The sequence below is a fragment of the Taudactylus pleione genome, unplaced genomic scaffold, assembly GCF_031769625.1.
Source record: "Taudactylus pleione unplaced genomic scaffold, aTauple2 ptg000041l, whole genome shotgun sequence".
NCBI classification, from domain to species: Eukaryota; Metazoa; Chordata; class Amphibia; order Anura; family Myobatrachidae; genus Taudactylus; species Taudactylus pleione.
The window spans coordinates 8,457,499-8,482,602 of record NW_028284443.1 but is presented as its reverse complement, the minus strand read 5'-3'; the positions used below and the strand labels follow the sequence as shown (position 1 = coordinate 8,482,602).

The 25,104-nt window shown below is 45.6% G+C and overlaps 1 protein-coding gene, 1 long non-coding RNA gene and 1 other non-coding gene across 6 annotated transcripts in view; 1 reads left to right on the top strand and 2 right to left on the bottom strand.

The window, feature by feature from the left end:
- Positions 1-550: 550 nt before the first annotated feature.
- Positions 551-11,971, bottom strand: LOC148537957 (uncharacterized). Of its 2 annotated transcripts, none has more exons than XR_015872456.1 (2): positions 11,211-11,971; positions 551-2,030 (listed from the first exon to the last, which is right to left on the bottom strand). It is a non-coding gene; the product is annotated as an uncharacterized LOC148537957 (long non-coding RNA). The 2 variants fall into 2 exon arrangements; XR_015872457.1 differs by having other exon boundaries at positions 551-2,023.
- Positions 10,730-10,830, bottom strand: LOC148537958 (U11 spliceosomal RNA). The gene has a single exon (XR_015872976.1). It is a non-coding gene; the product is annotated as a U11 spliceosomal RNA (small nuclear RNA).
- A 1,441-nt stretch (positions 11,972-13,412) lies between the features above and the next one.
- Positions 13,413-25,104, top strand: part of TUBGCP6 (tubulin gamma complex component 6) — a 140,897-nt gene continuing 129,205 nt past the window's right edge. Inside the window, exons 1-3 of one of the 3 annotated variants that reach the window (XM_088457622.1) lie at positions 13,821-13,908; positions 15,565-16,393; positions 17,657-17,820. In XM_088457622.1, the coding sequence (XP_088313748.1) occupies positions 15,647-16,393; positions 17,657-17,820 (911 nt within the window). In that variant the 5' untranslated portion in view covers positions 13,821-13,908; positions 15,565-15,646. Of the gene's footprint in view, positions 13,909-13,961; positions 14,045-15,564; positions 16,394-17,656; positions 17,821-25,104 lie in introns of those variants that run through there. The other 2 variants (XM_088457623.1, XM_088457624.1) reach the window with 2 other exon arrangements.

Here is a 25,104-nt window from a genome sequence, read left to right as displayed (position 1 = left end):
AAACCCGCGACCACTTTTTTTAATTCGATACCACGGGTATGGGGAGCGCGCATACCTGCAGTATTCCAAATTGGGCGCAAGGTTTTTTACCTCTCACCCAATTGAATATGCCCCTTAGAATCTGAACCCACCTTCCATGACCGTAGCCAAACAGTGCGGCGGGCACACACTGACGTAGCCGATGCTCTAGAGGCAAGGAGACTAGCATCCAAGGTCGCTTCTCTGATACAGAAAGCTGCATCTCTTATGTGAGCTATATAAGACATCTGATCCATAGAGGCCTCTAGGGAGAAAGACTATTCTAGGGCATCTGCCCAGCTTTCAATTGTGTTCGCCACCCAGGCAATAGCCATGGTTGGGCGAGCAATGGCTCCTGAAAGGGAATACACAGATATAAGGCCAGTTTCAATCTTTCTATCCATAGGGTCCTTTAATGAGGAAGCTGTAGAGATAGGTAATGTGGAGCTTTTAATCAATTGCGTATGTTCCCGGTGGAACGAGATAAGGTTCTTGGATACAGAAGGTTAATTAAGCCACACAAACCAGTATCTTGAAAAAAGATATAATTTATTACAACAGATAACAAGATATGGAAGAATAATAGTTACTTAGCTTCGGAATATAAGATGGTTACACGATCCAGGAGCCTCCTCTCTCAGAATGGAGAGCTGGAACGAACAATTTCCTAGCCACCAGCTGCAGTCTCTGGTCCAGGCATAGGGCAGGCCACTGGAAGCTTCTTTGTTCTTCGCTTATATAGTATCCTACTTGTCATATCCATCTAACTCTACTAATATGGGCATAACCCGACTTCAAACTACTTTATTGGTTAACTACTGATAAGGACTTCTAAAACTTAACGCAAGAGTACATTGCAGTAGACAACGCCTAAAGGATTTATGGCCTGTCTGCTTCCACATTCCTGTACCATTTCATGCCTGATACACCACTTCATGTCTGATACACACATAAGAACCATGAATATAAATGGCTGTCAGTAGCCATTTTGCTATCCCAATACAATCCACCCTTGGGCTTATGGTGTGGAAGACATGTATATCATATTCTCATAGGAATCTTTCCTCCTAATCGGCATCAATTTAACAGAATCCAGCGTGTTACAACATTTCCCTGCACAAAGAAATAATACCTTGATCCCATGATACATACATATTATGATCATAATTCCATAAATAAGCATATGCAGTAAACCAGTGAACCAACCCCCTATTTCTGAACAGGGTTGAACCACTGTAACCAACTTTCCTCATAATACTGTTTTAAAGGCCGCACTGCTCTCTTGGTTAACAAATGATGTGGAATCTGCTTGGTATAACTTGATTCCCATCTGTAAAGAATGTGGTGGGTATCAAACGTCCCAATGTACAATTACCAAATCCCCCATAGGGCCACCATTTGTAGGCTTTTCTCCCACAAAGGTAATACACATCATCTGGATGAATATATGGAATATTAGCGAAAACAGTGTATACAATGGCCAAAAGATCTCTGCTCTTATCAGGATCAAGTGTTAATTGCATCACGTCTGGGGTATCACTACAATTACGTGTAATGTTTAACAGAGCCCACCATTCCCTGGCAGTATTAACTAATTGAGCTCCTACATCCCATATTTGTAATATCATCCTACCCACCATATACTGAAACATAAACAATCCCCTTTTATATGTGAATACTCTAATAAAACAGTGAATAATACATATAATTATATCAAATATATCAGTTACTTATAAGATAATATCAGTAAAGTAAAACTCAGTTCAGTTCAATGAAATCTTGAAAAAGTCTTGAGAATATTGGTGAGTGTGGATCCAACCAATATAGGCACAAGTTCAGTCTTGCACAATACACATAGATGTATGTAATGGCTGTGCTGTCAGATCTTATATCTCTGTTGTCCTCCTGGACCCTCTCTCCTGTATAAGAAATCACTTTCTGGCCATCGTCATCTCAGGCACGCCAGCGCCGTTCTCTCACCTCAAGCAACGATCCAACTAGCAACCTGTTGGCTTAAACAAATAAACAGTGTGAGATAAACCATAACAACAAAATAAAATAAGCATTTACTTATCCTGCTGCAATTATCTCTTACACCTGTCTCTATTCTCTTCCTACTAAACATTTCTTAACAACCTTATCATAAGTGTTTGTGTCTGTGCACCAGATATCTTACTTTAAAATTCAACCTTTTACCACCCTCCGGTTATCAAAATATATATATATATATATATTTTTATTTATTAGGGGTGAGCGGGTTCGGATTTCTGAAATCCGAACCCCCCCGATCCGAGGCAGATCCGAGTCAGGCTCGACTTTTCCCGCCTGACTCGGATTCTGAAATCGAGGCAAAACGTCATCATCCCGCCTTCCGAGTCTCGCGGGTTTTGGATCCTATATAAGGTACCCGTGTCGGCGCCATTTTCTCACTCGGCTGTGGACAGTGAAGAGGGAGGGTGGGAGTTAGGGCTGGCTGGGCTGTGTAGTGTAGTGCAGAGTAGTGTTGTGCTGTGCTGTGCTGTGCTGCGCTGCGCTGCTGTTGTCCATAGGGGCTGTGTCCACTACTTCAAAGTCCATAGGGGCTGGCTGGACTGTGTTGTGCAGTCAGTTGTCCATAGGGGCTGTGTCCACTCCAAAGTCCTGTGCAGTGTCCCAGTCCTAAAGGGGTGCTGTAGTATTGTCCAGGGGGTGCTCTGTCCGTCAGGGGTGCTCCCCCTAAGTGCTAAAAAAAAATAATATTTTTTCTGTGTTTGTGAATTGTGTGCGCAGTAGCCGCACGTGAATCAACAAAGTAGTGCCAAGCGTGTGCCTGTGTCATAAGTAAAGGGCCGGCTGGCATGACCGTTAAAGGGTGCTGTAACCCCCAAAGTACACTCCAAACCAAATAACAAAATATTTTCTGTTTGTGAATTGTGTGCGCAGTAGCCGCACGTGAATCAACAAAGTAGTGCCAAGCGTGCGCCTGTGTCATAAGTAAAGGGCCGGCTGGCTTGACCATTAAAGGGTGCTGTAACCCCCAAAGTACACTCCAGTCCAAACCAAATAAAAAAATATTTTCTGTGTTTGTGAATTGTGTGCGCAGTAGCCGCACGTGAATCAACAAAGTAGTGCCAAGCGTGCGCCTGTGTCATAAGTAAAGGGCCGGCTGGCTTGACCATTAAAGGGTGCTGTAACCCCCAAAGTACACTCCAGTCCAAACCAAATAAAAAAATATTTTCTGTGTTTGTGAATTGTGTGCGCAGTAGCCGCACATGCATCAACAAAGTAGTGCCAAGCGTGCGCCTGTGTCATAAGTCAAGGGCCGGTTTGGACATCTGGTCCGGACTGAAGGACGTGCCAACAATTTCTGACAAGTCTACTGTCACTGCATATGATACTGTCCTCAAAGCAGCAGCGACAAGCGTGCGTCTGTCTGTTAAAGGGTGGTGTAACCCTCAAAGTGCGCTCCACAAACAATAAAAAAATTCTTCTTTTTTTTTCTGTCTTTGTGAAATGTGTGGGCTGTAGCCGCACCTGCATCCTTAAAGCAGCAGCGACAAGCGTGCGTCTGTCTGTTAAAGGATTACATCGGTGACAGCATCCAAGTAGGCATGTCAGACAGTCCGTACCTGTACTGGCAGGAAAAAGAAGCAATTTGGAGGTCCCTGTACAAACTGGCTCTATTTTATCTGAGTTGCCCCCCCTCCAGTGTGTACTCCGAAAGAGTGTTTAGTGCAGCCGGGAACCTTGTCAGCGAAAGGCGTAGGAGGTTGCTTCCACAAAATGTGGAGAAGATGATGTTCATAAAATGAATTATCAACTCTTCCAGGGAGACCAGCCTCCAGAACATACAGAGGGACCTGTGGTTGTGGATTCCAGCAGGGACGAATTAATACTCTGTGAGGATGAGGATGTACACAACACTGAAGAGGGTGAGGAATCGGTGGATGAGGAGGATGAGGACGACATCTTGCCTCCGTAGAGCCAGTTTGTGCAGGGACAGATTAATTGCCAGCTTGTTTTGTGGGGGCCCAAATGAACCAATCATTTCAGCCACAGTCGTGTAGTCGTGTAGCAGACCCTGGCGCTGAAATGATTGGTTTGTTAAAGTGTGCATGTCCTGTTTATACAACATAAGGGTGGGTGGGAGGGCCCAAGGACAATTCCATCTTGCACCTCTTTTTTTTTCTTTGAATTATGTACTGTTTGGGGCCTAGTTTTTCAAACTGCCATCCTGTATGCCACTGCAGTGTCACTCCTAGATGGACCACGTGTTTGTGCCGCCCACTCGTATCTCTTAGCATAGTCATCCAGCTACCTCGGTGCAACCTTTTGGATATAAAAACACTATTGTGAGGTGTGAGGTGTTCAGAATAGACTGGAAATGAGTGGAAATTCAGGTTATTGAGGTTAATAATAGCATAGGAGCAGAAAAACACACAAATTCTGTGATTTTAGCTGTTTTTATGCTTTTTTTAAAAAAAAATACAGATCCAAAACACAAAACCCAGAACCCAAAACACGGAAGGGTGGTTTTGGCAAAACCAATCCAGATCCAAAACACGAAGAAAGATCCAGATCCAAAACACGAAAAGTGGCCGGTGCACACCCCTAATATATATATACATCCTACTCTAAAAACCCCAACATTGTATATATATGTGAACATTCCTGTTTCCTAAACAACACATCCACTCATTCAATCATACTGATTTCAGTTTTGTGAATGGTACGAAGCATAGAAAACACAATATACTCCATGTTGTTTCTGTAAAATGGATGTCTGTCTGCTTGAATCTTCTTGGACATCCCATTATATCAACAAATCAGTCTGTCACATCTTCAGGAAAGTCTCTTATCTTGTATCACTGTATTTTGTAGCTGTTCAGTACAACACTCGTTCTCCATCTTCTTGGTGGCAAACGATGAATTCAAATTGCCAGACTTGTACAGTCATTTCACAGTATATGAGGCCTTTATCAGTAACAAGCAAGGTAGGCCACATTTCCAGCTGTTGGCAAACACAACAGGTTTTTGCAATGTCTCTGACCATGATTTGGATATAAGGAATCCCTTTGATTTGAGCTTGCTCGAATGCAGCGTCAGCTCCGTCATGGCATAACAGTTCTAGCACCATCAGTGCTGTCTTTGCGGTGAATTGCACACAATATTCTGTGCTCAGTTTTCTTGTGCACACACCATTGAAGCTGTAGGTGTGTGTATCAGCATGTCCCACGTCGATCTTCCAGCTTTGGACAGCAGCACATATAGACTTTGTGTCAAATGTCCATTTCTCAGTGTGAAGACTTACAGGGCATCCAGTCTTGTCAGTGACTTGGAAAACATAGATGCAACAAGTTCACTAGCCCCTTCTTCTGTCTGCTGTCAGCTTGTAAAGTTAGCTGCTTTGCTTCAGCAAAGATCCACAACAATCCTGTGTGGGTGCAGATAGCACCATAGTCCATGAACCAATAATACTCTCTGTCTTGGAAATCTTCCCACCACCGTGGAGCTGTGATCATAAAGAAATCCAGTATGGACAGTTCAAACATTGGTTTAAATTTCACTTGGCCAGCAAGTAGAGCTTTGATCTCCTCAATTAGCATGAGAGTTTCTGCCGTTGTTGTTAGCAACTGTGTGTCTTTCAGCTGCTTCAAAACCTTTGGCTGGTAAGGCTTTGTAAGGAAATACACTTGGAATGCGAATTTCATTACCAAACACAAAATCTGCAACTTTGTCACTACACAAACCCATAATCAGTGTGTCTGTAATGCATGTATGCCCCTTGTCGTTGGTCAGTGAGTACCCACCAACCCCTCCTTCACAATGAGCAAGTAAACCATGAACATCATTTGCAATGGATGTTTCATCAGAAAACACAAGTTGTTCACTTTTTGCAGTTTTAAACTCAACAATGACACGTTGATCATGCCATGTAAATTTAATGTTGTCATGGGGGAAGTCTTCAGTTTCAGGTGTATGGTCTAAAACTGCAATCCTGCCTAATCCCCACCCCTTGCATTTTGTCTCATTGGGCAAGACAAAAGGCATAATCACCACCCCTTCACTCAGCAACACCCCTCTCAATGGCCATGCAAACACATCTTTTTTTTCAATCAGTTCACATTGCATAGCAATCAGGACACTCCTGGACAAGTCAGACATACCATCATTCAGCTCAACTGTATCACTAACCAATGGCATGTTATCAGAAACCTCATCTGCATTCAATTTTGATTCTGATTTCTGGACATATTCTTTGCATTCATGGATTTCAACATTTTGTTCACATGTTGTCAAATCTTGAGACATTTGCATCACATAATGACTTTTCTGATCAAAAATATTTTCTGTTTCAAGTTCTTTCTGACACACTTTTCTCTGTATCTCAAACTCACTAATTTCTACACTTTCTGTGTGTAATAAATCAGCACTTATTTCTGCGCTAGCTGACATCTCAGCTATTACTTGCGAGGATTCACTCCCCCTCCCTATGGAATTTCTGGGACAATGTGAATTCAGGCTTACTCTCTCTGTCTGTGAGACAGGCTTTCTTATCACTGCATTCTTCTCAACAGATTTTACACTTCTTTCAACATATATTGGTCTACGCAAAATGTCACTATTTTTACAGTTATCAATACCAGGCAGTGAAAAACCAACATTATGCTTTTTCTGGAAATCAGCCAGCTGAAATCCCAATTCATTTTTCAACATAATTGCATATTTCTTGAAAATCTTAAAATGCATTATTCTTGTTTGTTTCAACAACACAAACACAGTAAACAGACAACATACAGATATACTGTGACGTACAGTATACACTCTGTGACTGATCAGGTCACACCTCCCTCATTCACTCATGAGACAGAGGATTTTTTACATGGGTTTGCACAACCCTGCATTTGCACACTACGTTTGCACAGCAATGCTAAAACAATCGCCTACACATTCCAAGCAGATTTATGACTATTAACTCTCTGTATCCCACTTCTGACACCACTTTAATGTTCCCGGTGGAACGAGATAAGGTTCTTGGATACAGATGGTTAATTAAGCCACACAAACCAGTATCTTGAAAAAATATATAATTTATTATAACAGATAACAAGATATGGAAGAATAATAGTTACTTAGCTTCGGAATATAAGATGGTTACACGATCCAGGAGCCTCCTCTCAGAATAGAGCTGGAACGAACAATATCCTAGCCACCAGCTGCAGTCTCTGGTCCAGGCATAGGGCAGGCCACTGGAAGCTTCTTTCTTCTTCGCTTATATAGTATCCTACTTGTCATACCCATCTAACTCTACTAATATGGGCATAACCCTACTTCAAACTACTTTATTGGTTAACTACTGATAAGGACTTCTAAAACTTAACCCAAGCGTACATTGCAGTAGACAACGCCTAAAGGATTTATGGCCTGTCTGCTTCCACATTCCTGTACCATTTCTTGCCTGATACACCACTTCATGTCTGATACACACATAAGAACCATAAATATAAATGGCTGTCAGTAGCCATTTTGCTATCCCAATACAGCGTAACATGGGAATCTACTGCTGGGGGAGCCTCCCATTTTGCGCAATGAGTTGCAGGAAAAGGGTAACAATAGGTTAGGCGTTTTTGGAGCTGAAACCTCTTACCAGGCATCTGCCAAGCTGCTGCTATGTGGTCGGCTAGCTGATCAGAGAGAGGAAACTCTGCTGAAGCCACTTTTTGTTGTTTAAATAGTGGGTGCTTTGATTTGGGGGCTGGCTCATCGTCTTCTATTTGGAGGATAAATCTGACAGCTCACACCAAAGCAGGTATATTAATTTTAGATTGATGCTCTCCTTCCCTAGGGAAATTCAGTATCAGAGAGATTGTTAGTGTCTTCTGCCTCAGATAATATCTCAGATTCTGAAAGTTGGGTAGCCTGTGAAGGCAGCACAGTATGCTTGGTAGGTTTACTGGGTAGGGGTTTCTCTCCTTGCAACATATTTTGAAAGGCTGTAGAGGAATCTGCTAGACTCTATATCGAAGTAGAGAGGACATCTACCCATAGAGGTACCGGTACTGCCTGTACCTTTTGAGGACACCCATAGGGGGTATAACTGCCGGGACTGTCAGGCGGTGTGCAATAGTAGCCAGCACCTGAGTCAGGGACGCCCAAAGAGGCTCCTGGGCAAGGGCAGAAGACATACCTGGTGTAATATACAGTAACACGTTGTACATAGTCCGTCCTGGTCAACATCCTCCTTGTTGAAGCTTGCACAGGATTTGCATGAGAGCAATATAGGTGCAGTCGCTTGCTTGCTACTGCAAAAGGGCGCTACATTCAACTACTCAGACACAGGGTCTACATAACCTGACTCCTGGGAGAGGTATGTAGGGGGACCGGACCCAGCATTTTCCAGAGATCTGTGGCTGTGCCTGCAGAAAATGGCTGCCAGAGACCTCTGAGGGGGTGGGGTCCATGGAGGAGAGCAGCTCAGAGAGTCCAGACCGCAGTGGAATGGCGCCTTGTGCTGGGGGAGGGGCCGCTGTAATAGGGAAAGCTGACCTCCCCGGCTGATTTTTGACCACCGGGACGCTGGATTCCCGCACCATATGTACCCTGGTGGTCTAGTTGATCACGCAGTCGAGGACGGTGTTCATTCTCAGCACCTCCGGTCTCTCCCCTGAGACCGGAGGTAAGACTGTCCAGCCGCGGGCTACCGCAAGCTGTAACCCGCCTTACCTGTCCCCTGCGTCCGAGTTGCTGTCTGGGGTCCTCCGCGGGGCCGGCTAACAAGGTCCCCGGGAGGCCCGCCGAAAGTATCAAGCGATGTGGCGCCCGGAGGGGTGATGGAGTGGCAGATTGTGGTGCAGACCACATTAACCAGCCATTCAGGGTGCCGAAACAGGGCACACACCACCTTAGCCAGCCATTCTGGGATGCTGCATTGGGGCACACACCACCCTAGCCAGCAGATGTACAACAACATCAACAAATTCCTTAGCCTTTCCATTAATCCCTCTTTCTTCATGTTGATGTACAAAATCTTTGTCAATGTTCAGGTTTACTAGCTAATGGAAAACTCAAACATTACAAGGAAAATACTTCCAGCTTCTATATCTTGAAAGTGTGTATCACCAGTATACCTTCTTTAGTTGGATAAGCAAACAGAATAACCTTTTGAAAACAAAGTTTCCGATCAAGGGCCATCTGAGAGTAAAAATGCTTCATGTTCCATTTTACTCACTTCTCATTCAGGCAATGCTTTGAAAGAAATGACATAGAGGAAGAAACTATATTCATCCAAGAACTTTTAGCTGAACGAGATGATGATGGGAATGCAGCGAAAATGCCCCACTCACCTGTTGCCGATCCGGAGGAAGTGTTTTTCACTGCCACATGTGAGTGCTAAGGCTAACAGAGGAAGTATGGGCCGTGCATTGAAACAATAGGAAGCCTCCTTGACCCAAAGCAACGGCACCTCACTATGGTTAAGCCACTGTTCAGTACTATCCATACCAGCAGCCAGAATAGATGCAATAAAAAAAGGTGGGACACAATAAAAGTTAAACTTGCCATAGCGCTGCTTACAAAAATCGGCAAGTCCAGGGCAACGGGCCGTGAGGGGGATGAATTTAGGTGCAGTTACAGCAGTTTGTACAACAATCGACCCCCATGTAGTAGTAAAAGTACTAGGCCTTTAAAATATTGATGGTTACAATGTAGAATGGTAGAAGCCTTTTGTGGTCGTTACTTTTTGTATATTTAATTATTTGCACAGTTGCCAATTTCTGTTCTGCCCCCTCTGTTTGTCGAGGCATGGTGCAGCAGAAGTGTGAATATGACAGCGTAATTGCTTCATTGTGGCCCCGTCCCATTTTATAATGCCACGATTACCGGCATTGTACAGATAGGATGGTGCCATGATGATGCAGTTCATATCCTCGACCACCCGGACCACCGACTTCACTCAGGAAGTAGGTGGCGCCGGGCGACTGCAGGCAGCCTCTGGGAGACAAACATTTTCCAGCATTCAGTGAGAGCCACCTGAGATTTGGGAGCCTCCTGGAGAGAGTAGGCAAGTATGGTTATTTGCAGAAGGTTCCAAGGTTGGGAAAAAAAAAAGTGTTCATTAAAACATGGCTGATCAAGGTTCTAATACATAGAAATATTTCATAGTATTATTATAATATGCAGTATTCAATTTTATTTTCATTAAAACATTAATGCAAAAAAAATAAAAAATAACGGATTTAAAAAAAAAAAAAAAAAGTGTAAAAAAACCCATTTTTTTCCCCCCCAACCCTGGTACCTACGGTTATGTAGACTGTTCACCTCTTCCATCCTGTCCACCTCCTTGTAACCACCATCTGTCATACCTGGTTCTGTCTCCTGTTTTCTTTACAACTTCACCTAGCCCCCCATATTCTCTCTTCTGACAGCACCTCCCTCTTACTAGGTGACTTATCTCAATTGATGACCCCACCAACCCTACAGCCTCCAAACTTTTCACCTTTCCTTTTCATTTGGCCTCTCTCAATGGACCCACCATGACATACAGACACATGCAGAACAATGGCCAATCCATCAATTTGGTTTTCACTCAACTTTGTGATATATCCAACTTTTTTTGTTTTCAAAACATCTGTACTACCGATGTTTTTCTCAGGTCGGAGAACGTTTTTGTCTCAGTTTGATACTGACAAGTTATTTAATAACACTTGTTCTGTTTTTTTTTATACCACATAGTTAGGAAGCCCGAAGTATCACTCACGAGCAGTTCAATTGACAAAAATGATGCTTTCGAAATCTCTTGATATTGATTTTGCACCACGGTCCCCAACCCTTGTTTAACGCCATCTCCAACAAATCTTCCTCTCTGACCACTACCTCCTCTTAATCAGCATTTTCTCTCCCTCCCTCTGTCCCTCCACACCTCCCCATAGGCTAATCCCATTAGGAGCAACCTCGATCACTTCAGTTACACCTTATGCTCTCTCTCTCTCTTCTCTCCACCCTATTCCGTTATGCTGGGTACACACCAGATGATGTCGTCCGATCAGGCAGATAAGAACGACATATCGGGCACATCGTCCAATGTGTACCAGGGACCTGCAGTCAGGTCATACTCCTGAGATTTGATATAAAAATGATTAGAATAATACAAAGATATTTATAACTTATAAACATCTTCTTTGTTTATTGTAATAATTTTTATAGTTAACACTCACCAGCTTTTTGGAGGTCCCTGGGACTGCAGGGAGACGAGAGATGAGGCAGCAACAGTTCAGCCTCGCTTCTGTATAGTCAGACACTGCTTGCAGAGCTGGGGACGGGGCCACACCACGGTCAATAAGCTGCACAGAAAGAGAGCTAATAAAGGCATGCCTCACTATAAGGGGCGTGTCTTGAGCATTGATGGACACCTTGGATGTGTCATGTGACCAGGAAGTGCACTGAAGTGTTTAGAGATCGGAGCTCAGTCTGCAGCAGCAAGAGAAGACACAGTGATGCAGGTTGAATCAATGGATAATGAAGCACAGTGTAGTGAGGGGAGAGTTATGTGAGTAGGGGGTAAGACAGGTGCCCAGCACTCAGACCCATCTCTATGTGTGCCTCCCCAGCCATTGACCTAACCGCACGTCACTGGTGTGTACCACAATGTAGCTTACAATGCACATTGGCAGGGTCAACAAGTGATGACGTTAGTGAGGGCCATGCTGTCGAATGCAGTGTGTATGCACTTGACGATGCCGGTTCCCCCGCAGAGTCCCGGCGCTGCAGATGTTGGGCCGGGTACACATCGTCTAGTGCCATGGTTCTCAAACTCAGGGTCTCATGCAGGACGCTCACAAGCGGGTCGATGGTACCCAAATGCGCACGACGGAGGCTGCTCCATCGTGCGCATGCGCGAGATCCGGTGAGCGACGGGGAAGCCATCGCTTGGGGTCTCGCACCAAAGGGGACGTGCTGTCGATGGTGAGTGACAGCACGCCCCCTTTGGTGGGCGTGCCTGACCAGACGGAGGCGTTCCCATGAGATGTCAGTGGGACTGATTTTGGCTCTGATAGAGGCTCCAGGGCTTGCGGCAGCAAGACCCTACCGCAGGGTCTCATCGCAAGCCCGATGGTCTTGACCATCGCGACCATCATCATGGACGCTCGCATAAGCTGTGGGTGGTAACCAACAGCTATGCGAGCGTCCAGGAGGACGCACCAAAAAAAAAAACCACGCCCTGATTCAGCTCTGAATCAGGCCCTCAGTCCTCAGGACCCTACACAGTTCACGTTTTCTAGGTCACCCAGAAGGTGCACAGGTGTATTACTCAGACACATTTTAAAAGATCCACAGGTGGAACTAATTAATTTACATATGATTCTGTGAGACCTGGACAACAGTTTGTGGTCCTGAGGACAGAGTTTGAGAACCTGTGGTCTAGTGTGTACACACAGAGCTGTCCACCCTCCATGGTCAAGTCCTTACCACTGCCCTTGACTCTACAACACAGCTGTCACTAACAGCTTATGATGATCCCCTGCTGAACCTGAATACTCCACTCAGACCATATTTCTCCAAAAATATTCACACTCTGCTGAGCGCCTGTGGAAGAAATACTGCTCTCTTGCAGACTTCCTGCCTGTTAAATTAACTTTCTCCTAAAGCTCTGCACTTTAATTTGCTAAGCCTTAAACTTAAAATTTCCTTCCAATCCTCCAGGCCATGGCATCTCTTTACATTTTACTCCACTTTCCTTCTGCCTTTATCCCTCTCTGCACCCAATTTTCCTCCAAAATCAAATACATCTGCTGAGACATCTCCTCCTTGCAAACACCTCCTGTCCCCACTACCTCCCATACACTTAGGCTGCCAGTGCCGACCTTACCTTCTTTTCCCTGCTCTCCCATTACTTATCTATCCCTATCCCTCTCCTATGGTACCTTACACTCCTGACATGCCGTGGTCCCATTCTTAATAACTCTTCCCTTGACAACGTATTCCCTGTCTAACTACCTACCTATCTCTCTTCTCCCCTGGGCCTTCAGCAGGTTGCTTACAACGGACTCTCCTTTCTCTTTTCCCCGTCCCTCCTTGACCATGTCCAATTTGACCTCTCCATTTTACCAAAACCACCTCCTTGACAAAATCAGAAATGCTGGTCTCTCTGCTAAAGCCAAAGGTGTTTTTTCTTTACTGATCCTTCTCGACCACCCCCTCATGTGGTCTTTTAACACCAGCTGTAATGCCAGACCCTCCAACATGACCTGTTCCATCAGGTACAAAATGCTCTGCTCCTGGACTTCTCTTAATTTATGATCGCAGCCACCTGTGGGGAAACACCTTTCTCATCAATTACCTAGTACAACACAGGTGACTGCCATCATACATTAGGTGGGAAATCCAGGAGCAGAGCATTTTGTACCTAATGGAACTGGTCATGTTGGAGAGTAGGTGTATCTCTCCCTCCACGTCTCCCCGGTGACAGCTGTCACAGACAGACCCACCAGACGGGGATGCGCAATACAAGCTGCACTGATGAAGGAAGGGGGCGCTGCAGGCAGCATGACCGTTCCGGAGCATTCCGTTTTTTTTACCCCATCCCCCATTTTTCAGGAGATCATTTTTTGGAGTAAGGCAGGCTAGTACCGATGCACTACGTGTGTCTTTCAGGAGTGGACTACAAGCCGAAGGAGCAAGCAGCTGACACACCCCCTCAGTCACTACAGAGGTCATTGGCTGGGCGCTGGAATCCGCTCAGTTGCCAGGCAACCGGCCGCTGCTCCCGGAAGTACCTGGAGTGAGCAGAGCTGTGTAGCTGTCGGTGACGGGTACCGGAAGTAGATGAATGATGATGCTGGTGGCGGCGGTCGCTCGGGAGCCGAGATACGCAATCAGTGTGCGAGTGAGGGCGGGAATGTATGTCTATGCCATGTACGTATTAAACGGGCATGTGTGACTGATTGGCGCTTCTATACTATGAATTTTAAAGGTGTTGCACATAAACTGGTAATGGCACACACATACGCAGCGGGCATCTCCGTTACAGAGTGCTGGTAGACATATACGGGTATGCTGGCAGTAATTCTTGTTACCTTCCTCTCATGTGAAGGGTTGCTCAAATAAATGGTTGTTCTTTACTATGTCCCTGTTTATTTAATGGCACCAGTGTCATTTCTTACTGTTTATTATGTGCAGTACTTTATATTTTTTTTGGGGGGGTTATGTGTTAATGTTTATTGAATTGGAACATTTCAAAAGTATGCACTATGCTATAGTCCTATAGTGATGAGGTGCCTCACAAAGCAGCCCATATGTTGAGCAAATAATGCTGCACATCAAGGATGTCCCTGGCGTTTGTTTCTATAGGTTGGCCAATATGTATCTAGAGTGACAGCTGCACAGACAATATAGCCTGCTGTTTGCTAACATGAAGTATCACAAGGCTCTGTGTGTAGAAGTAACTCATTGCATAGGTTTGCAAAAAAATATTGTCAACTTTTGTAGAAAGTGAATAAATTACAATAAGGTGATGAATATAAATGAGCAGAAAAGTGGAAGATACAAGTGATGGCTAGTAAAAGGTATAGCTTTGCACTGCTTATCTCACTCCATCACCACTCTTCCAATGTTATGTATTGGTGCCCACCAATGTAAATTCTTCACCCCCAAGAAGACTGTAAAGGGAAAAAAACTCACTACATATAGTAGATTAATGTTTTCATCAGAATGTAGACCATTAAACGCCTTTACATTAATGGAGTGCTTGTGCACTAGACACTGCTTTTTTGAAGAGAATTATCCTGGAAGCCAGCACACACCTAGTGCTGTATATTGCTGGTGACCTTTTAACATAGGAATGTGGAACCTCAGGCCCGGGGACCATAGAAGTCCTGCTGAATCATTTGGTCTGGTCCTCTGAGCTTTTTCCTGCTAGCCTCATCTGGCTAGCAGAGTGCCTAGAATGGCACCCTGCAGCCAGAATCTATGCAGCAGTGCCGCCTGGAGCATTCTTAGGATGCTCTGGGCATTGCTGTAATCACCGGCGATTGTGGCCCCACCCTGTGTGACATCACACAGAGGACGTGGCCTGCACTGAGCCCATGAATAATGTTATATATATATCAAAATGGCCCTCGGCAGAAAAAAGGTTCCCCACCCCTGTTTTAACAACTGATGTTTGAATAAATTCTTGATCCATATCTTACTCAATTCGTTACATATACTAAAGATATATCCAGCTACATATTAATTTTTATTCAGCAGCTCCCATTCTCCCAAATAACAAAACTGGTGTCTGTCCCATGACACAAGTCGGGTGTATTTACCTCCACTTTTGCTGCCTCAGAGCCACTCCTTCCCAGCACACTAATTGAATGAAGCCTTATCTCTATCCAACCAGCATCTGTTATGAATTGAGGACGTACCCATTTACTTTTATTTTTTGTAATTTATAAATCTCCTGCAGCAATTGGAATGAAGGGGAAAGGGGTGCAATGTGTGTCTGGAAACACAATTACATTTTATGCAGAATTATTTTTCTCCTTCCTGATTGACTAATATATATTTTCTTTTCAATATATGTTTCAGATGTACTTAGTCAGACCCCATCACCACTTGAGAAGTTGGGGTAAAAACTCTTTTTCTAAGAGCTCCTGTTTTCCACGTTAAGATGAGTAGCATCACTCAGCTTTTTGGTGACTTGTGTGAATCGCACATGAGAGGATTCCCATGGAAATCTGGTCTAGGTGATAGACACCAAAGCAAGAAGCGTACCAAGCAAAGGCTGAAGAGGTTGGCCTATGACACACTCTTTGTCCACTTGTTCCAGGAAGAGTCCCGCAAGCTGCAGCCAAATGCTACAAAGCTTCCGGTGAAAAATAAAATGCTGATGCTGTCCTTTAATTTGCGTCTTGGTGGCATGATTTCAGAGGCAGAGCGACTAGAGGAGCTTCTGGAACATGTGGAAAAGAATAGTGGAGAACATTGTATAAATTTGTGTGCTGTTTTTGAGCTTTTAGTAGACCTTGCAGGCACTGGGCCACCGCAAGTTCTTCCACCTAAAAGGGACCTCTTTCAAAACAACAAGTATGTAGGCAGAAAGCCACACTACCAGGGATATGACTATTATGATGTTAGCGTATTTGAAGCTGACCTTGGGACATCTCTGGCTTTCCGAGAGTATGACATAAGCAACACTGTCCACAGTACACTACAGATTATGGAGGCTGCACCAGGCACTGGTCTTCCAGCTATCAGTCTTTTCTCCCAGAATTTCTCCACCAGTGACAAGTTTGAAAAGGAGACTCGTGTATCACTTTTTGGAGCCCTTGTCCACACTCGGACAAATGACATGGATATTAAACTGGATCTGCCACCTGTGCCAGATAGTGCGGATTTGTCTGGTTTGGCAATAAAAGTAATTCTATCTTTTTATGTGTATAATAGGAAGTAATTGATTATAATACTAGTCAATGTTCTAATTTAAATATTTTGGTATAGTTACATTTTTCAGTACGGTAATTTGTTCTGCAAATTTGATTTCATCACAAAATTAGTCTAATTTCAATCATTCTTAAAGTAGTCAGTTTAGGTAATATATTCGTAAAAAGAAGCCCAACTAGATATGTATTTTTAGGTATGACAGCAATTATACAGTATAGATATAAATATCAATCATTATCAGTATGTTGACACAAGTTGTCTATCCTGCACCACTAAACGATTTATTCACTATTTTCATCAGCAATTGTAAAGTTTCAGCAACCAGGCGAAGTAATCATCTTATACATACCATTTTATTTAGGTTCTATTTATTTTTGGGAAATAATGAAATTGAAGTCATACACTTTGTCTTGTTTTACCTGCAAACTTTAAAAAAAAATTTAGTCTCCTTGTCTTTGTGCAAAATATAATAATGTGTACTAGCATAATCTATTTGTGGAAGAACAGTTGAAGTACTACTAAAATGGAAGTAGGCTTATTTCAAGCAATCGATATAAACAAGCAACAAGAGACCGGAGGAGCTCTGATAGTGTAGTATTTTGGCAATATTGCTAATGCTTTAACAAAAATGTTATCTGTTCAACCCCAGTTTAAAGGAATCTCTGAACCATTAATCCTTGGTTTTTCGCACTTTGAGGGAATTACCACTAAGGATGTTTACCCTATATAGCAACTTCAATCTTCATCTGAACTATGGTCCTAACACTACCACCAGATAGGAGATCACTAGTGTAGTAATTTTTACATGTATATATTAAAACAAGGGATTAAAAACTAATAATTTCAAAAGGAAATAGTTCAGCTTATCTAATGCTAGGATAAATTTGCTATATGCTCAACATGCTTGGCTGCTATGAGGCATACCTTTTTTCTCGTTCTTTTCTCGTGACCTAGTGGGGCATTTTAAAATGCCTACTTTGGCATTATTTGCATACATCATGACCCACTTTCTGTGTCTTAAGTTATTTACTGGGAATTAATGTGATTTGTATAAAGAGTTTATGACTCAGTAAGTCAAAATGTTTTCACTTTGTCTATAAAAGACCAATTTGTAATGATACTTTTTATCATAATCCCTAGTCCTGATGCTATTCATAGAATAGTGTATAAATCAACACGTGACTCGTCAAGTATCTGCCGTCACTGGTTTTAGACTTTTAATTCATCTGCTCTCCAGGTTCCACAAAGTATTGATCAGTCTGAAGATGAAGGCTTCCAGTCATCCTCAAATATGACACCCGATTCTCAGTCAGAGCCAAGCATCACCCCGGACATTGATGTGTGGGAGGCAGTTCTCTCATATTCACCTAGTAAACGTCGCTGTTGGGAAAGAATAGGCTGGTAAGTTACAATGCAGTATAAAATTAATGTGTATTATATCCCTTTTTATTTCTAATAGCAGGGAAAAGACAAAGGAACAAAAAAAAAAACCTAATATAAATATACATTGTAGATCAGGCCAGAATAATATAGAGAAAAACAACTAAACCTGGCTGTTGTTTTTCAGTTTTTCTAGAGAAAGGGCAGGGAGGAAAAGTCTTCTGGATGAGGCTTGAAGAAAATAATCCTGAGAATAAAAATAGTGTGTCTAATGTATGTGAGTGTCGCAAAACTTTTCTGAGAGTACTTACTTATTGCATGTTGCCTGGAAATGGTGAGTTGTAACCCAGTTACCAGGAACCCCATATTTTGTGGAAGGCATTGACTGTATATCATTTACTCTGCTAAAGATATATGCTCATAGAGGCCACATACCAATATCTCTGATCTGTCTAAAAATGATAAAAACTAAGACAGTAGATGGCAACTCCAAATTTTAGGATACTTACTACCGGGCGTGGGATCTCCTACTGTTGGGATTTGAGCTGTCGGTATTTCAATCCCATTCCGAATTGACATCTGTTATACTTTATATAGTTTAGAGATATTACTTCTTATATCTCCTACTTCTTTTAAAGTTCACCTGTAAATGAGCTTTAAAGATCTGCAGTGAAAATCTGATGTTTGGCTGAGAGTGAGCTGTTGAGGTCTTCAAATGGTAGAAGTATGACTTGTGGAAGTGCATTAGAGGTTTCCAGTTCTGTGATTGGGTCTGCTTGTAGTGTATGCACAGTGTGTTTCTCTCGACATGTTAAATCGCCTACTGTGTGACTTTACTCTTTACTTTTGGTTGCACTTTTATGCTTTATTCTTTCTACTTCAGGGTCCATAGGGTATCCACAGGATACCTTGGGGTATAGGTGATGACGTCAGGCATCGGGCACCATAGAGTTAAGCTTTTCAGCCTCCCAGGATGCACTAGGGTCCCCCTCCTATACCCCGCCCCCGAGCCCAGGCATCTCAGTTTAGTTTGGTGCCCGGCCGGAGTCGGTTGCACCTGTTAGAGGGGGGCCATGAAGAGCCCCTGAAGTTTTCTTCTATGCAGCTGTGGCTGCACATCTGGAAGTACAGCATGGACAGTCAGTCCTGACGTCCATGCTGTCTTCCCTACCCCCCTCGCCGGTACCAGAACGCCGGTACCGATCCGGGGATGCTGGTAGGCATCTGGGGTCACAGCTAGCGGTGACCCCAGATGTTTAGGACCATGGCCGGATTTAAGTGGGTCAGCAGGTAAGCAGCGGGGTCCCGCGGCGGGTCCCCGCTGATACATGGTCCAGAGTCCCCAGGCAGGGGGCTCCCTGGGGACTGGCTGCAGCGTGGAGCCAGGTACTAACCTGCGCTTCCACTACCCCCCTGGGACAGCAGGACCGCGGCAGAGCGGTAGCGCTGCGGCGTCCCAGGGGTTAAATGCATGCCAGGGGAGCGCACCTTCCCTGTCTCACAGCCGGCGCCTCCCCCGCTGCACACAGCCCTCTCTGCACACGCCGACTGGCCCTGTGGCAGCGCTCCTCCCCCAGGCCAGCCTCCTCTATGCTCCTCTGTGGCCATCTTTCCCAACGCATGGTGAACACTGCTGGAAGCCTATGATCGGGGGCATCGTGGTCTGGGTCCCCCCGCATACCTCTCCTCGGCTGTGGTCAGGTCTGTGTATGCAGCGCTGTGTCCTACCAGACTCTCTGTAGTTGATTTATCAGCGCTGTTAGTGCAGGAATTGATTTTCTTTGCTTCGTATGTGACTGTGCTAGCGCTGCTGCCTGTACTTTTATTTTCTAACTGTCAGCCTTATCACTGTCCCTGTTCTTTCTGCTAAAGCCCTTGCGGTGCAGTGCTGCAGGGTGGTCTCTCGCTATACTAAAAGTATTGGTGAGTGGGGTCACATACTTTCCACCATTATGTCTGAGAGTGACTTTCCTCTCCAGCTTCAGTGTACTACGTGTAAAGTACCTATAGCGGAGGGGGAGGGTAACGCGGAGGGCCTATGCCGGAAGTGTTTTTTATTGGCGCGGCCAATTACGGTCACAACACCGGTACAGGAGCCGCCCTGGGCTTGTTTCGCTCAGGCGCTTACAACCTTGGTGGGCCAGTTAGCTCCGCAGCCCACCTTCTCGCAGATGGGATTGTCCCAGCAATCAGTGGGGTCGTCACCCATGCAGGGTTTCCCGAGGCAATTGGTGGTACCCCGCAGTCTCCCTATTTCCCCTCTCCCGCTCTCTCAGGAGTCGGCGTGGGTTAATTCCCTGACTAGTTCTGTACAGCACTTGTCGGAGGTGTTACAAGGGGAGTCTGTGTTGCGGCCACATAAGCGGCCGGTGGCGTCTCTGTCTGCTCCTTATGAGGATGACGAAGTGACGTCTGATGATGGGGAGATTCTGGATCTTTCCGACCAGGAACCTTCCCGTACTAAGGAGGCGGACGCTCCTGTTGATAGCTCCCGCATGGCCCATACGGCACTGGTTCTCAGACCTTCAGGGTCTGTCCGTGGACAGTCCTCTGCGGCTGCCGCTACGACCGGACCTTCTGTCACAGGGTCCTTGTCTTCACCCGGACCTGACTCGGCTGTCTTTGACGGCGTGGCTGTTGAGACGGCCATGTTGAGGTCCAGGGGATTTTCCAGCTCTGTAGTGCGAACCATGCTAAGAGCTCGGAAACAGTCTTCCGCGAGAATATACCATCGCGTGCGGCATACGTTCTTCCAGTGGTGTCGACCAAGAGGTTATGCACCGCGGGAGTTTCGTCTTTCTAGAATACTAGCCTTCCTACAAGCAGGACTAGACCATGGGCTTCGCCTTGCTTCTTTGAAGGTGCAGGTTTCTGCCCTGTCTGTCTGGTTTCATTGTAGGATTGCTACAATCCCTGATGTGCGCACCTTTATGCAGGGTGTTCTGCGAATTCAGCCGCCGTTTGTTCCACCTGTGGCGCCTTGGGACTTGGCTGTGGTCCTGAGGGCTCTCCAAGGACCGCCGTTTGAACCACTGGGCTCAGTGGATCTTAAATGGCTAACAGCAAAGACTGTTTTCCTTCTGGCCATAGCTTCGGCCAGACGGATTTCTGATTTAGGGGCTCTCTCTTGTAAACCCCCTTTCTTGATTTTTCATGGGAACAGGGCAGTGCTACGCACTCGTCCTGAATTTATTCCCAAAGTTGTTTCCCGGTTTCATGTAAACGAGGAAATAGTTGTACCGGCTTTTAACTCACCTGGCCTTTCAGTGGGTGAGGCCACTTTGGATGTTGTGTGGGCCTTAAGGACTTATGTTGACCGTACTTCTTCGTTTAGGAAGTCGGACGCCTTGTTTGTCCTCTATGGCTTCCGTAAAAAGGGTTGGCCTGTTTAAAAGCAAACTTTGGCAGGCTGGATCCGTATGGCAATTTCAGAAGCTTATCTTCATGAAGGCCTGCTGGTTCCTTCTTCTGTGAAGGCTCATTCCACTAGGTCTGTGGGTCCTTCATGGGCAGCTCGACGTTGTGCCTCTGCAGTCCAGATCTGCAAGGCGGCCACGTGGTCCTCTGTCCATACCTTTGTGAGGTATTATGCGTTTGACACCTTTGCCTCTCAGGATGCTTCCTTCGGGCGGCGGATTCTCCTTTCTGCACAGGAGCGTCCCCACCCTTAAAGGATACTGCTTTGGGACATCCCCAAGGTATCCTGTGGATACCCTATGGACCCTGATGTAGAAAATATGAGATATGGTAAGAACCTACCTTTGTTATCTCTATTTCTACGAAGTCCATAGGGTTCCACAGGACTCCCGCCCTGTCGCACCTGTGCTGCAAATGGGCTTTGCTCTGGTCACCGGTTTTTCCGTCTCCCTCTGGTGAGAATGTGATTCTTGTGTGTGTCCAGATCTTTTTTCTCTCTCTTCCTTCTCCTCCTCTGGCCTATGGCTTGGTACGTAACTGAGATGCCTGGGCTCGGGGGCGGGGTATAGGAGGGGGACCCTAGTGCATCCTGGGAGGCTGAAAACTTAACTCTATGGTGCCCGATGCCTGACGTCATCACCTATACCCCAAGGTATCCTGTGGAACCCTATGGACTTCGTAGAAATAGAGATAACAAGGGTAAGTTCTTACCATATCTCATATTTTATATACACTTAAATTCAATGCCTGGGGTTGGGGTTCTGCTCACCCAATCTTGTTAGAGGGTCCCGGGTCAGTTGCTGACGGGAACATTGTCCTCCTTTGCAGCGCTGTGAAACCCATATTAGCGTCGTTCAGTGACGCACATAGTATTTTTGTTTAATTTTTTTAGGGGCCACATTTCCCAGATTTGGTCACACACCCCCAGTCCCTGGGCCCGCTCAAGATAGCCGTCCTTAACTTCTATGGAAATGTTTGCTCTTGGTGGGTAGAGAATATTAAGTTTTATTATAGATACTTGAGAATCAGCTTTCTGAAAGTTGGAAAAAAGAGCATAGGATTAAGCAGAATTCACAAATAAGAAATAATTTAAAACATGGTTTGTATATCTCCCATTCACCCTAAGTAGAACATAATATAACAAAAAAACATCTAAGTGGGCTTTTTAAAACACTTGATTATTAAAAAAAAGACCAACAACAGTAGACACATAAAATAGATATAATCTCGCTCACCCAAGTTGTGTGCTGTGTATCACATCAGGAGTATTGGGAATTGTCCCGATCAGGATTACTGATCATCCAAGAGAGTGAAAGTAAAATTACTTGAGAGTAAAAAGGCAAAAGGCGGGGGAGCTGAGGGAAAGAGGAGAGTAACGTGGGAAGTGAGAAGGGCCCAGAGGAAGGACCAGCCCACAGTAACTAGCCGCACACTGGTTAGATCTGCATGCAGGGGGAGGAGGGCAGAGAAGGTCTGTGGAGAGGGAGGAGGTGAAGCAGCCGAAAAGGGGATTTTCTACTTCAGGGTCCATAGGGGGTCCACAGGGTTGACCTTGGGGTATAGGTTGGGAACCAAATCCGGGCACCACGCAGTTAAAGCTTTTAGCTCCCAGGATGCACTGGGTCCACTCTCCCTATAACCCCACCCCCAAGCCAGAGGCACCTCAGTTTAAGTTGGTGCCCGGCCGGAGTCGGGTCACCGTTAGCGCAGGGGGAGCTGATTAGCAGCCCCTAAGCTTATTTTTTTTTTTTTTTTAGGGACAAAGTTTTTTCATGGACTTTGGACTCTTCAGAGCGGCAGCGTCGGACTGTCCATAGGACGTCTAAGCTGCCGCTCCGTCACCCCGCTGGCGCTGAGACGCCAGTACAGATCTGGGGATCTCAGCGGGACCCCAGAGTCTGTACTAGCCGGACTCTGCGGGCGCCCAGGACTGCTGCCGGATCCACGGGGAGCAGGTAAGGTCGCGGATCACCGCTTGCGGTGATCCGCGCATTTCAAATGCAGTCCTGTGCCTCCGGTCTCAGGGGACAGACCGGAGGCGCCGGCAGTGGCGGCGGGCCCCCCATACCCCGTGTGTCCACTAGACCACCAGGGACTTAACGATCGGTGCAGGGAGCCGGCGTCCCGGGGGTTAATAGCCGGCCAGGGGAGGCAGCCTTCCCTGTTACAGCGGCTCCTCCCCTCAGCTCAGTGCGCCTTTCAGTATCCATAGTCTGGCGTCGCTGAGCTGCTTCCTCCGCGGGCCACGCTTCCTCTGAGGTCTCCAGCGGCCATTTTATCTCTGTGGTGCAGCAGAAATCTCTCAGGATGGCAGTGAGTCCAGTCCCCCTGCGTACCTCACCATCAGGTCAGTGTACACAGCGCTGTAGCTTTCCCAGACACTGAATCTGGGCAGTTGAATGCAGTGTAATAGTGCAGTATATTATATGACATGTTTATGTATATATGTATATATCTGCATTGTATGTGACTTATGCTAGTGCTGACTGTACTTTATTCTCTCACCTGTCAGTGTATATCTATCCCTTTTCTTTATCTGCCCTAATACAGCTGTACTTAGGGTGGTTCTGAGACCTCACATTTATATACTTGTTAATATTTGTGTGGTTTGTCACATACTGTTGCGTGCTGCACGTTGCCATATTTTAGATGGAACTGTGTGTTGCATACGCTGAAAATGGGTCCCTGCAGCTATTTTTGGCATCAGTCAGGACCAGTATAGTGCTGCTTAATATTTCCGCCAAGATGGGTCAGATATGTCTGACCAGGAGATAGAGCGTTATACTGCACCCATTTTTACTATCCTGCAAGTCATGTGCTGCAGGTGTTAGTGCGGAGGATTTGACTCATAAAGGGTTCTGTATGTGGCGTCATCTGGTGCCGGCCTCTTTCACGACCCCCTTGGGCGGTTTGTTTTCTCGGGATCCTCTCAATTGCGGATCGCCGGGCGGGCCCCATTGTTGTACCTCACTTGGGGTTACTTCACCATACTGCCCTTTTCATCTCAGGGTATCTCGCAGCTTCTTGCACTCTTCCCCTGTGACACAGACTACCGCTCCCTGCAGGGGTTTTTTGCAGTATATGAATTCCCCCTGGTGCCACAATAGTCTGTCATTCCCCTTGCAGGGATTACCACAAAGCCACCCTGGGTGGATGTCGTTTTCTACGAAACGCTAATTGGCGTGGTTGACGCCCTGTGGTTACTTCCCAGTTGGCTCTGCCGTGAACTGGGTACTGTTCGGGGCTCTTTCCCTCTTACACGGGGGGAAGCCTATTTCAGGTATTATTATCCCTGCTTTAGGGCTGGTAGCAGGTCCATTCTGGTTAGAGTGAATGTTGACCTGCACCTGTATCATACACCCTCAGTATTGCGTGCCTTCGGGTTACCTGTTGCTGACTAGCGGGTGGATCGCATAGCGGGACTCTGGCTGTTGCCAGATAGGAGGTGTTACAACAGTGTTTGGCCTCCTGTCCCAAATTCCCTGAGGGTCATCACGAGCCCCTCCTGGGGGGGATGGGCGTGTTACTCGTCTGATTACAGACGTTACTACGCCTCCCATTCCTGCGTGGTCGGATTCTTCGGATCCGTAGGTGGTAACTCTGCCTGAAATCAGTATACTTGCTTTCGGGAGTTGTTACCCATCCTACCATGGCTATAGCATGGTTGGTTAATACTATTGCATATTGGGTTGATGCATTTGTAACGTTTTTTTCCCCTCCAACACGTCGGGGGTTCAAATGTATTTGGTCGCTCATGTAATATATGCAGTTGTCATAGGTGGACATGCCTATATTGGATACCAGTCTCCTAACTTTCAGAGTTCCGGCTGCGACTGTATCCTCCGTAATACCCTATGGCTGCGCTCTGAGAATGCAGAGGTGCAGATA